Below are 13,834 nucleotides of genomic sequence, written 5' to 3'. Positions count from 1 at the left end.
GAAAAACTAAGGAATTGTCCCTAAAGGCAGGGACTGAACTTGAGCTGCAACTGCCCCTTAGATTCTGACCTTCTTTCTATCATTCATGATAAAACTCACTGGCTTTCAAATAAGACGAGAAAGCCAAATTCAATGGCTCACATAGACGTGGCTATCAGCAAAACCTCCTCCAGTGGTCATTTGTTAGCTGAATTCCATAGAACTAGTCTTCCAGAGCTGGCATGTTCCTTTACTCACAATTTGCACTGGTTACAGCTTAAATGGTCTGTCATTTTCATATTGGAAACAGATTCACCAAACTCTGACTTACTGGTCAATGAGTTTAGAGCCCAAAGGCTATTTCAGGAACAGAAAAGAAAAGCTTGGAGTGACCCTGTCACGGACACTCAGCTACATTTTTATCTCCATGAGTCCTTTTTCATTTATACTGCCATACATATTATCAAACACACAATGTCAACGCTGTCCACATATTAGCAATGCTAACAAACCTATTTTCATTTGTGAGTTTTAAATGTTGAGTGTGTGTTCTACTGAATTTACTACTACTGAAATTAGTTACTAGTTGGAGTCATTAAAGGAAAACTCAAGCCCTGACATTTTAAGGTGAAAGAACAACTGAGTCTTGAGGGGAAAGTGGGCTGCTCCAGTTAATAGGTCTTGGCCATACTTCTGTTCTAACTCACTTCTACTCCCTCACACTTATGTTCCTCTTAAAGCAACATAGAACTTATACGTCAGAGACCCTTGAGAAAGAAGCTTTTAGAAAGATCTGTTGTCTACTGGGGGCGGGGTGGCAAAGAATCTAACACAAACTCATTAGCCTAAGGACAGCTGAGGCCATTACAGACTCCCTTCTGTTTTAGAAACGCACAGTTGATGCTCAGAAAGCAGATTCTTAACTGGTTTGCACCACGACCAAGTTCTTTAAAGGCAACACAACAAAGACAGATACATTCTCTGTTCCTCAAACTAGTGGCTGGTAGTTTGGTGAAGTCCTACTGAGAAGAATATGCAAACTTCTACCGAGTGTGCCAGGAAGACAATCACGCGTCAGCGAGAGCACTGTCTGTGAAATGTCTTCTTTCTAAAGAGCATTTTGGATTTAGGCCACAGGGTAAGTATTTCCCACTGGCTTGTGCTGTCAGGTCCAGCCATAAGGTGAGGACACTTGCCCTGTTCTCACAGATACCCTAGAGACTTAGTACAGAAATCTCAATGTAGAAAAATTAGGACTTAACATTACATTGTTCCCCCCCCCCATAGGAAAGGAGAACACGCCATCAAAAAGTGACCCTTACACCAAGCATAAGGACCCAAGCAGGGCTGTAATAAAGTTGTCACTTACTGTAGCTGTTCTTCATCTCCTGGGTCCCTTTCACTTTGCCTCGCTTGTCAATCCTCAGATACCACTGTGTGCGGCAGAACAGTCTCCTCACCCTTATATCCCCTCCTTCCATGTAATCATAACTTCTTGTGTGTCGCTCGGGGCTAGAACAGTTCACATTCGTAGCCGTTTGCTCTGGACTCATGTCATTGCATGCTAGAGATATAGTGCCCACTAGACAGACAAGCTGGAAGCATGACCTGCAGAGCAGAGTTGGCAGGATCCATGTCAGTATCCATTTGCGCATTATAGTGTAGTGCTCCGGGTGTTCATGAATAACATAATGAGAATTGAATCTTGAGTTGATGGCTACTCCTAGGTCATGGGCCTCCTCCTGTCTGTGAACTGTAGATTGATTTAAGAAAAGGTAGTCACTCTTTCCAAACCGGTAAGCTTATCTTTTAGCTTCTGATACCAATACCGGGATTCCTCCTTCAGTGACACAGTTGATAGATGTATCCTTATAAAAACAGGTTGCAACAAGGCCAGTTGCTGTAGTGCCGTTTGCTACTTGGCTTCTGTTCACAATGAGAGGTTAAGAATGGGGAGGAGAGGAGAGAGGAAGAAAAAAGTTGTTCATATAAATTTCAGTGGGTAAGTAGTATAACATACAGCGTAGTTAAGCATTGAAGGCACACTTAAGGCACTTTCCACAGAGGGTGTTGAATCTTTGCCACTCAGCATGAAGATTCAAAAGAGCTATGCATTAATGGAGAGACATCACGATAAAACTGCACCATTCATTCCAATTGCTGTCTTGTTAAGAGCACCCTGTACTTAGAGCTAATTGACTTAAATTGAGTTTTACAGCCACTATCGATAAAGTAGAAATGTTGTCCCTGGATTTCATTAGTATATGCTTTTACATTTGTGCTTAATAATTATCTTCCCCTAAACTGCCCATATTTTTCAAGTTAAGTGTCGGGATCGCTCTGGAGAGCTTCCAGCTTCCTTTACTATACATTCTAGAGCACCATTTCTGTAGATATTTACACGGTCCAAAAGTCTTTTCCCCTCAGTACAGTAACTACACAGAAAGAGAAAACCTTTCAGAAAAGATTGAGCATTGTTTTAAAGACAAATAACAGTAACTTACTTGTTCTGTTTAGAACAGCTGGGTACACAAGAGTTCCGTGTCTGCTGTCTGCCTCCTGCAACTTGAGCCTTTCTACTGTAGCTACAAGCTATTTCTCAGCTGAGAAATCCTCCAGCAGAATCATAATTGTTTCCATAAATCAACAGGCAAAAGGATTTTCTCCGTGTGTGAGCGCGTGCGCTTGTGTGTGCATGGAGCCTTTTATTCAGAGATTTTTCAATAAATACCTTTGCTGACCTCATTGGAAGCAATTAAAACTTAACCAGTGAGCTGTTTGTTGAATAAAACAGCAGGGATAGAGGGAGGCTTGTGTAATGTTGAGTGGTCATAAGGGGGAGCTATGAACACGGCTTATGTTTAAATCTACAAGTGGGCATCCACTCTGTGGAAACAGACCTCTGATTCTCAGGCAGTTATAAGGAGAAAAGGAAATAAATGTTAGACTTTTAAAACATAGCAGTTGTACAGACTTTGAAAACATTTCCTAGAACATGTATACCAGCTTTTTAATAGTTAGATGATCTTTGCAATACATTTTTTAGTATTATTCTTTCATATATTATATCCCGTCTGCAATTCCCTCTTCCTCCCCTCCCCCAATTCTCTCTGCCCATCTCTCCGTCCCTCAGATCCATGTTCCCTCCATCTCCCCTCAGAAAAAAAGCAGGACTCCCAGGAACATCAGCCAAACAAGGCATAATATACTACAATCAGACCAGGTACATACATTAAGGCTGGACGAGGCAACCCAAGAGGAGGAAAAGAGTTCCACAAATAGACAAAGGAGCCAGAGACAGCCCCCACTCCCCCGTTAGGAATCCCCTAAGAACACCAAGCTATTTATCCATAACATATATTCAGAAGACCCATACAGGCATACAGGGACCCACATAGGCTCCCTGATCTTACATGGTTTTTGTCACCGTTGTTTGATTTTAGGGAGTTTTTTGTCAGGCAAGGTGCAAGGGGACTAGAGCAACCCACCACTCAGTGTCTGAAAACAGGTATTCCTAGGCAAGCAAGGACATATCTTTTCACAGGTATTACACCATTGTGTGTGAGTCTTTAGGCTGAGAAGACCTGGTTTTTATTGGATTGGGATTCTAACAAACTGAGTGCGTGGCCTTGGACCAGCCACTTGGCTTCCCTGTGGCTCAGCTGCTGCTTCAGGTGTCAAATCAATGACCATGTCTAACCAGACTGGTGCTGCTCTGCCATTTTAACATCCTGTGTCTTCTGATTTATTAATACTGATGGCTCACAGAAGCAAAGGGACACATGATTAGTAAAACTATTATTCTTTTAAAAAAAATGGTTTCGCCTTGGTGTTTGACTTGTGTTCTTGAGAGCAATATCATAACAAATAACTGATAAATCCAGGAATATAATTAAAAGGTCATTAACTAATGGATACAAGAGAGCCCTTTTGCTTTCCAAAATGAGTTCTTGCCTATCCTATACTGAGCAAGACTGTATTTTATATTTAGTATGAAGCTATTGTATCATCAGTCTAAATGATTATTTAAGAATGCATGTATTAAAATTCTCTTTTCCACTTACCCCCCATCACACACACACACACACACACACACACACACACACAAAGCACAGCTTTGCACCTAACGTACACTACCACCAGGTGGTGCAGGTAGACCAGAGACCCAGAACTAAGTTGAAACAATTGAATGAGTTTGTGCTCCCCTTTTTGACTATGCTTGTAGGGGAGAGCGTCAACAGCACAGCCTATTTCAAACATACCTAGCTGTCTTTGGTTCATGAAATATTGAAGCACCAGGATTCAAAGCAGAGGAGGATGCACTGTCCTACAGTTGCATCTATTGAAAGCTAGAGGGCTCAGAACATCCCATGATGTCTTGCTCACAGAGGAAGAGGGAAGGAAAGAAGATATGATACTGTTCTTGTCTTTTTAGCAATACCCCCACAAAATAAAATCTGGGAGGACTAACAGTGAGTGGATTCAGAATTCCTAAGAGTTGTCGTTCCTTCTAGAGAAATGAAAGTTATGCGATCAGTCAGTGCATACTGCAGAATGCTCAACCGCTCCTTAAAATATGCTGCACAGGAAGGAGTACCTGTAATCTTGTTGAAAACAAGTTATAAAGTTATTATCCAAGTAGTCACTGAGCTGGTTAATATCAGGCAGGGAATTGTATGGGTGGTTTAAATTCCTTTTGAAGTTATTGATTCATTTCCTGATTGGAGAATAATCCATTCAAGATGGGCCCACGATGGGGTGGGGAATTTCCCTCTTGTCCTTGCTAGTCTTACTTGTTGGAAATGGTTCTCAATGGGTGGCAGTCCAGTTATGTCTAGCAGGGCCACTCTCACTGTCTCTCTGAATTACACAGTGGCCGTCATCTTCTGCTCTTACTGTGACACACACATGAAGCCATGGAGAAGTACAGAGTGCTCTGAAGACTCTGTTCTTCACTATTTCCAGATAGAAGTAGCTTCATCCTTAGTTGAAAATGTTTCCATCTTATGCATTTAAATCTCTGAGAAAAATATCTGTGTCCATTTTTCAAATATTTACTTTTAAGATGTCATTAGAGGTGAATGTTAGCACCTGAAAAGCTTCAAACAGAAGTGGTATCTTACACTTGCCCCATGTGCTTTGGGAATAAAATACAATTAGAAATATAGAGAAATTCTCCCATGCAGCCAATCACTGTATCAACCATCTACCTCTTCCAAGCAATCTTCATTATAGTCTTCATTCTGTGGACAGACGGATGACAGAAACTTTGACTTGTGGAATTTTATGTTTTAATTTTCAATTTCTTCATGCTTATACATATAAGCTATACACATATATACAGGTGGTCTTTACTTTACATCCCACCCTTTTACATACAAAGAAGTATTATGACACACATACATTGTTTTGCATGTTGCTTTTATTTGCACTTTGTAAAAATACAAATTTCCCAAATCAGAGCTTAGAAAGCTCACTTGCTTTCTACAGCTGTATGCCAGTCAATTGGATGAGTATATCTCAATGTATCCAACCAACCTCTGTAAACATTTTTACCCGTATATTTTACTGTAGAAATATTATAATGAATGCAGTTGTAAATATGCTATTTTATGGCATACAAATATAGCTGTAAGGTCACTTTCCAAAAGCTGTCTAGACATCTGTCTTCCGGTCCTAGGTAGGATAGGGACTATTGAAATTGGGACTAGGTTGATTTATTCTTATAAATATGACTATATATGCTGTACTGTACATCTGACACTGGTTCCAAACACCATCCCCTCCATGTTCCTACAGTTAACCCCACACTAGGAATTTGCCTTCATCATTTCCTGTGTGGTTTCAATACCTAAATTCAGCCCTGACTCTGGATCCTACTGTGCAACCAGTCTTACTTATCAACTTGATTCATCCATTGAACAAATATTTATGCAATAGCTCTGTGCTGCCAGATGCTGGGTTAGCCCTCTGAAGACACAATGGTGAGTATTTTGGAAGTGATCTCTGCCCTTCCAGACTGTGCATTCCAGGGAGAGGACAGCATAAACAAGGGGATCTGGGGATGGTACGGGGCGAGGAAGCCAAGATCTTACATTCCAAGACCCAAAAGAAGGACCATGCTAACATTCAGAAGCGAGAGCCCGAGCAGAAGAAGTGCGAAGCTACAGGCAGGCAGGATTTGATGTTAGAAACTGTGTCCACTGCAGAAAGAACTTGGGCGCATTTTTAAAAGACCAGAACAAGGAAGACAGACCTATCTTTCCAAACATGATGGGCCTGGTCAAAGTAATTTAAACTTAGAAGAAAAGCCATGATGGAGCAATCCTGAGGTCCTTGATTGTGTAAACAGCTCGCTTGCCCTTGGCATGATGCCGTAACATTTAAACACTAACTGCACATAAGATGCAAAGTGTGAGTCATACATTCAGCATTGCGGTGTGCCTGTGACTCAACTTATAAATATCTCAGTTTACAAATGCTATTTGAGTCTCTGTATTCCTGAGTCTTTAACAACATTGCTTCATTTAATTCTATATTTATAAAACTCTCTGAAATGCTAGTCTAAATTTAAAATTCTTCAAATTATGTTATGAATTTACTAAATTGTAATCTGACTTTAATCCTAAAGTAAGATCTACTTGGGACTAGTGGGCTATTTTTTTGACAGTTGCAATTTCAGTATAATTAAGGAACATGGATGCCTTGTTCTTGATGGCCTTGATTCTCCAATCCTTAAGCTACGTCTAAACTTGAGAAATGTCCTCCTTGACTCCAGCTGTCCAGTGCTGCCTGACTTTGACAAAGCAGTATGCTAACAGAGAGTATTTGCAATTGGGCTTATTACATTATTGTATAAGTTATCATTCTTAGGTTCCATATTAGTCATCTACATAGCAATGCAACAAAATTCGGGGTAAAGCTAGTAAAAACATTTTTTTACATATTTTATGGATGTCAGTGTGTCAGAAAAAATGGTTTAATTTTTATTTCATTAGTTTTATAACTATGACTGGTAAGTACTGGGTGAAAAAGTGTGGGTACAGGTAATTTTCCAAAGAAAGAGAGGTAGAATGCTGTAGGGAAACCTGTCTTCTGTTGAGGTGCCCTGGGACCAGGACACCACAGCATGCTGATTCCTTTGAACAGAGGACACTGTTCAAAGAACTGCAGACAGACACTCTTTCTGGGAAATTAATCCTTCAAAGGAAACTCTCTGATGAGGAGTTCCCTCCAGAGAGCTGTTACCAGTCAGAGAGGAGGGGCTGATACCACAGCCGCACCCTTTCAGACCTTCGCTTGGAGACAGAGTTCCCTTTCCTGAAGAGTTTTCAGTCTGTGTACAAGATGACCTACGCTTACCACACGCTTCCCCACCTCATTCTCGGTAAACCCCAGGAAAGCCTCAGGCCTCCGTTCCTGCCTATACTTCAGGATGCCACACAAGCTTCCTATCTGTACTTCAGGATGCCACACAAGCCTTAATCAGCTGTGTTCTTTTTGAGAATCATATTGTGTGTGACTCCTGAACATACACATGTAATTAAAATGTTTGGTTTCTTCTGCTAATCTTTCTTAGGTTTATATAGTTCATACCTCAGCTAAGGGAACTTGAAGGATAGAAAGAAGCTGGTTTTGACTTCTCCATAATATTCAGTCGCTGAAGGATAGGTACCTGAAAATCATGTATCAGTGCAAAACTTATGATTACAATAATGTCTGATGGATGAGAGAAAGGCAAGTTGTACTCACCTATGAGCCTCTCATCTAGCTGGATACCCTTGCTATCTTGAAAGATTATTCAGTATTTTTCCTCGGTGGTATTCCATTCAAATGGACTGAGTCCTTCTTATTCCTCTGTTTGATTCCAAAATTATCAGTTCTTCCCCTACAACTTCTTCCACACCTGTTTCTTCTTACCAATTCTTACTTTCACATAAATTCTTGGTTACTACTTATCTTAACAGTTCAGGATCCCAGGGAATGGCGCTAACCACAATGGATGAGACTTCCCACCCAGTTCACCTATTCAAGACAATCCCCACAGGCATGCCCAGGAGACCTGTCTCCCGAGTGGTTGCAGATCTCATCAAATGGACAGTTGAGATGAACCATCACAACCGTCCCCATCACCTTGACTCCCAAGCACATCACTTTAAGCATGACCATCCTCCACATGGACAACCCACCAAGTCTACTGTCATTTAAATGTCGCCTGGCCCCATTAACCACAGCTGGGTCATCTTCTATATGCAGGCCCTGGGGGAACACTTTTGAGGATCAGAGAACCCCCTTCATCTTAGGCTTTCTGCCTTTTAATGAACTTGGGTCTTCATATGATGGAACTTCTGATAAGTAAAGATTTAATCTCAAGAAACCTTCCCTAGTGTCCAAGGGTAACACAGGAGTTTTCTCTTTTGTAGCACTGATATTTTTCAGCACTTAACAGATCTTTTCTTAGACCAGCCTGAACGATTTACTGTTTTGAAATTTTCTCCCCTGAAAATTTAATCCATTATCTTTAAACTCAATTTCACTCAAGTTCTCAGGACATGGTCAGATTGAAGTCACATTGCTGACCAAAATAGCCCCTGGGTGACCCCTAGCCCAGTCCCTGATAAAATCCTTTTTCCCCTCTGAAATCTCATGAGCCAGGTCGCTACTGGCTGCATTTCTTTCAGAATTCTTGTCTCCCAAGCTCCCACCAGAATGGCTCATCAGTCTCTGCTTCCAACACACTATGGTTTCTTCAACACAAAGTACCAAACTTTTCCATGTTGTAGCCACAACCATCCCAAAGGTCAAGTTTTTCCACATGGTCATGATTATCAAAGCAATAACCATACTCCTGGTAACCAATTTCTGTTTGGTAACTTGTTCTGTTGTTGATATGGAATGCCTAACAAAAAGAGCCTAACGAAAAATGAGCTAATTTTGGTCAATAGTTCCATGGTAAAGTCCATCATGGTGGGGACTTCCTAGCAGTGAGGTATAGACGAATTTCTAAATGGTCTTATTAAATAAAAAACATGGAGCCAGATATAGGGTTAAAGCCTGAAAGAGATCAGAGGAATAGGAACAGCCACAAGCTAACCTCGCCTCACCCATCTCAGCTTCCAAATGCGAGATACTTCCTGCCTACCTACACCTAGCCTTACTGTTCTGCCATGTGATTTGCTCTCTCTGTCCAGATAATCACTTCTTCTTCCCTCCCAGATCTGTCACTTCCTGTCTGTCGGTACAGACCTCCAGATCTCCATGGTTAACTAATGTTGGAATTTAAGGCATATGCCACCATACTTGGCTGTTTCCAGTGTGGCCCTGAACTCACAGAAATCCAGACAGATCCCTGCTTGCCAAGTAATAGGATTAAAGAAAGACATGTGCTACTGCTGCATAATTTCTTTGTTTACTTATAATGGCTTGCTTTTTCCTCTGATCTCCAAGCAAGCTTTATGTATTAAAGCACAAATAAAATATCACCACATTTCAGCACAAATAAAATATCACCACAGTGAGGGGTTGTGGCTAATGGTCTTATCACATCTGCACTCAGGACACAGGAAATGCTGAGTGTGGCATCCATATCTCTTTGTCCCTTTTATGTAGCTCAGAATCACCCAAAGTGAAAGGGTCTTCCCACCTCAATTAGCCTAATCAAGATCACACCCCACAAGCATGTCCAGAGGCTTGTCTCTTGGATGATTCTAGATCTCCCCAAGTTAACAGTTGAGATCAACACCACACCCATGGTTATCAGAAAAAAAGATAAATAGGCTACTATTTTATAGCAAATGATAGAAAGGAGAGAAGTGACTGGAATCAGGTCACCAAAAGTCTTTCTAAATAGATGATGTGTAAGCCAAGAGCTGAGCAGTAAGAAGAAATCAGAAGGCAGAAAAGTTCCAAAGAAAACCAAAGTTGTGAGGGGAAAATGAGCATACTGATTCCTGGAAATGAAAATATAATGGTCATAGTGAATAAGGAGGGAATTCTGTGAGGAAACCAATGTGACTTTGAGATTTGCCCCTTCCTATTACAGCTTCTACTCATGTATGAATGTGAGACACCTCATGAGACGTGCCTTTTGGTCATCTAGGAAATAAGTAAAATGTAAGTAAGGAAACTGCTGAGAGACTATGGTTAAAATCCAAGTCAGAGATCGTGCCTTGGACTAGGATTATAGCAGCAAGGCTGGAAACAGATGTGCAGACACATGTTAGAGGCAAAACGTGGTGGTAGTAATGAGTAAGAACAGATCAGAGTTAAATTGAAGAGGCTTGCCATGTGAAAATGGATAAACATCAGTGTCCTTTGCTGAACTGAGAAAGATGGGTGTGAGGAGTACTATAGCCCAAATCCAGGACAGTGTAGATGCCCCCATCTACACTAACTGTGACCTTCTGACTTCCTTGAAATGAACTGGTTACACAAGAGTGTGGAAGTGAAAACAGAAATGCATTTTAACAGCATCTGGCAATACCAAGTACACGTGGAAAGCTTTGCTTGTACTGTATTACATATTTTATTCAAAACGTTGAGAACCAGGGCTTGGAGATGGCCCTGTGGGTAAAGGACTCCCTGTACAAGTGTGAACACATGATCTCAGATCCTCATCACTCATGTAAAAAAACCAAATGAGGCAGAAAGAGACAGTAACCACAACATTGGTATGGATACAGGAGGATCACTGGAGCTTGCTGCCTGCTAGTGTAGTAAAAGTGGCCAACTCTGGGCTCAAGAAGAGATACCCTATCCCAAAAACAAGATGGACAGTGATAGAGGATGATGCTTGAAATCAGCCTCTTCTCTCCACACACATATACAATAGGCATGCATACCCACTCACATAGCACACATTCACAAATACAGTGCACACACACACACACACACACACACACACACACACACACACACACTACATTAAGACCAGTCTTCCCTTGTTTTTATAATTAAGAATGTCTCTGATGACCAGAGTATGATATGTCCCAGAATTAAGGCAAATGAAATGTATGAACAGTCAAGATTATGTTATATGACTTTATTATAAGACTAAAATGGTTGAGTCCTTTGATTCGAAGCTGTAAGGGAGTCTTGTGGTTGTCAGCAGATGTTGAGTGAGTATCCAGTTCAATCCCTGTGATACTGAGAGTTAAATTCCTTGAGAAAAACCATGTTGGAATTTTTAAGAAATATTTAATGTCCTCTGGTCATTTTTCTAAAATAAAAGTGCTTTTGTTTTTACAGTTCCTTCCAAATAAGAAAATACGTTTGTTGAGAAACACAATAGTAAAATAATACATATGAGCATACAAAAACAAAATAGGTGACACAATGAAATGAAAAGAACATGATAAAACTAAAGAAACTTCTCCATCTAATGCCAGAACATGGCTCACTTGAAAAAAAAAATCATTTTATGTGAATTAGAACAAGGCCAGTCTGACTGAGGTGGGTAGAAAGCGGGTACTGCACATGGCCACCATAGATTACCAAGTGAGTTCATTAAAGGAAAAAGTTATAGATTATTTTAAAAGAAGTGATAGAAATGGGGCTAGAGAGATGCTCAGGAGTTAAGAGCACATACTATTCATGCAGAGGACCTGAGTTTAATTCTCAGCACCCACATCAAGAAGCTCACAACCACCTATAACTCCAGCTTCAGTGAATCCAACAGATTCTTCTGGCCTCTGTGGACATATGCACTCATATGTGCATATACCATTCACTCCTCTCCCCACATACAGTTAAAACATACACACACACACACTTAAAAGTATAATAAATGTTTTTAAATTATTATTATTATTATTATTATTATTATTATTATTATTATTATTGCTTTGCCTGCACATATGTCTTTGCACCATGTATTTGCCTAGTGCCTGTCAAGGCCAGAAGGTGTTGCATCTCCTAGAACTGGAGTTACAGATGGTTGTGAGCTGCCATGTGGGTTCTGAGGGTCTAAACTAGATTCTCTGGAAAAGCAGCCAATGCTCTTACCTACTGAACCATCTCTTCAACCCCCAGGAATAAAATAAATCTTTTTTTAAAGAAATGTTGTTCACTAATGCCAAGCACTATTCGTGTAGTAAATAATAGTAGATGAAGCTTAGCTAAATATGTAAAAGAATATGGAAAATATGATACATTTAATTTATAATATAGATGCAAAATTAATATAGATGCTTGTGTGGTGGTATTGTGTTCCTCAAAATATTGTGCACCCTAATAAACTTAACTGGAGTCAGAGAACAACAGAACAGCCACTAGATAGAGAGGCCAGAAAATGGTGGCACTCATGCCTTTAATCCTAGCATTCCAGAGGCAGAAATCTCTCTGGCTTTCTGTGAGTTCAAGGCCACATTGGAAACAGCCAGGCATGGTGACACATGCCTTTAATCCCAGGGAGTGATGGCAGAATGCAGAAAAATATATAAAGCGTGAAGACCAGAAACTAGAAGCATTTGGCTGGTTAAACATTCAGGATTTTGAGTAGCACAGTTCAGCTGAGACCCATTCCGATGAGGACTCAGAGGCTTCCAGTCTGAGGAAACAGGATCAGCTGAGGAATTGGCAAGGTGAGGTGGCTGTGGCTTGTTCTGCTTCCCTGATCTTCCAGCATTCACCCCAATAACTGGCCTCAGGTTTGATTTTGTTAATAAGACCTGTTAAGATTCCTGCTACATGCTTGACAATTGCTTTCCCTCTTAGATAGTTCTGAACTTCCTATGGCAATGGGTACATCAGATTACTTTGTGCAACCTTGGAAGCATCAACAAAGACTAATTTCAACCCAAACTCAATTTGAATACTAACAAATTCCAAATTCAGAGGCTCTTTTTTCTTATTATTTAAAAAAAAATAATGCTTTCAATTGTGTTTTTCTTTTCATTCAATTCTTAAAAGTTTCTAATTTAGTTCTCAATTTCTGTCCTGACCCAGTTCTCATTCAGTGGTGAGTTATCAGCTTCCAGGAGTCAGAATACTTTCAGCTGTTCCTATTGTTCCATGGTGGTCAGGGAGGCTGAGGACATTAATTTGATTTTCTCGTACCTGTTGAAATTTGCCTTGTGTCCTGTTGTTTGGCCAATTTTGGAGAAAGTGCCATGAGATTCTGAGAAGAAAGTACATTCTTTATTGTTGGAGTGGAATATTCTGTAGATGTCCGTTAAGTCCATTTGATTTATGATGTTATTTAACTCCAGCATTTCTCTGTTTAATTTTTGACTGGATGACCTGTTTGTTGGCTAAAGTGGGGTACTGAAGTCACGCACTATCACTGTGTTAGGGTCAATATGTGATTTTAGTCAAGGTCAATATGTCATTTCTTTTATAGGTTTGTGTGCCTTTGTGATGATGCATAAGAATTTGGAATTGTAACACCCTCCTGGTGAATTTTTCCTTTAATGTAGTAGTTCTCAACCTGTGGGTTTTGCCAAGTATAGTAGTCTGAGCTGGCACTTGTGGTCTCTTAGAGCTTGTAGAATGCCTATCCAGACCCTCCTGGATTTCAGCATCTCCACTGGAAAAAAAAAAAAATGTTGTTATAATGGGCCTGCATTTAAATATGTCTTGGGCCCCTGCTGCCTCCGGCAGCTTTTAATAACCTTTTTATTCTGCATATTTAGTGTCTCGATTATTATGTACCATGGGGAGTTTCTTTTCTGGTCCTATTTGGTGCTCTGTGTACCTCTTATGTCTTTATAGGCACCTCCTTCTTTATATTGGAGTAATTTTCTTCTATGATTTTGTTTAAAATATTTTCTGTGCCTTTCATCTGGGTTTCAGCTCCTTCCACTATCTATCTATCTATCTATCTATCTATCTATCTATCTATTTATTTATTTATTTA

At 40.3% G+C, this 13,834-nt stretch overlaps 2 protein-coding genes across 2 annotated transcripts in view; one reads left to right on the top strand and one right to left on the bottom strand.

The window, feature by feature from the left end:
• Fgf7 (fibroblast growth factor 7) overlaps positions 1 to 2,696 on the bottom strand; it is a 54,413-nt gene extending 51,717 nt beyond the window's left edge. The window contains exons 1-2 of the mRNA XM_036185837.1: positions 2,484 to 2,696; positions 1,349 to 1,905 (exon numbers count right to left, since the gene is read on the bottom strand). Of these exons, the coding sequence (XP_036041730.1) occupies positions 1,349 to 1,634 (286 nt within the window). The 5' untranslated portion in view covers positions 1,635 to 1,905; positions 2,484 to 2,696. The remainder of the gene's footprint in view (positions 1 to 1,348; positions 1,906 to 2,483) is intronic.
• Fam227b (family with sequence similarity 227 member B) overlaps positions 1 to 13,834 on the top strand; it is a 171,693-nt gene that overhangs the window by 110,642 nt on the left and 47,217 nt on the right. The gene's annotated exons all lie outside the window — the stretch shown is intronic.

Source organism: Onychomys torridus, chromosome 4 (assembly GCF_903995425.1).
Source record: "Onychomys torridus chromosome 4, mOncTor1.1, whole genome shotgun sequence".
Lineage (NCBI taxonomy): Eukaryota > Metazoa > Chordata > Mammalia > Rodentia > Cricetidae > Onychomys > Onychomys torridus.
This window is presented reverse-complemented; position numbering and strand designations above follow the sequence as displayed.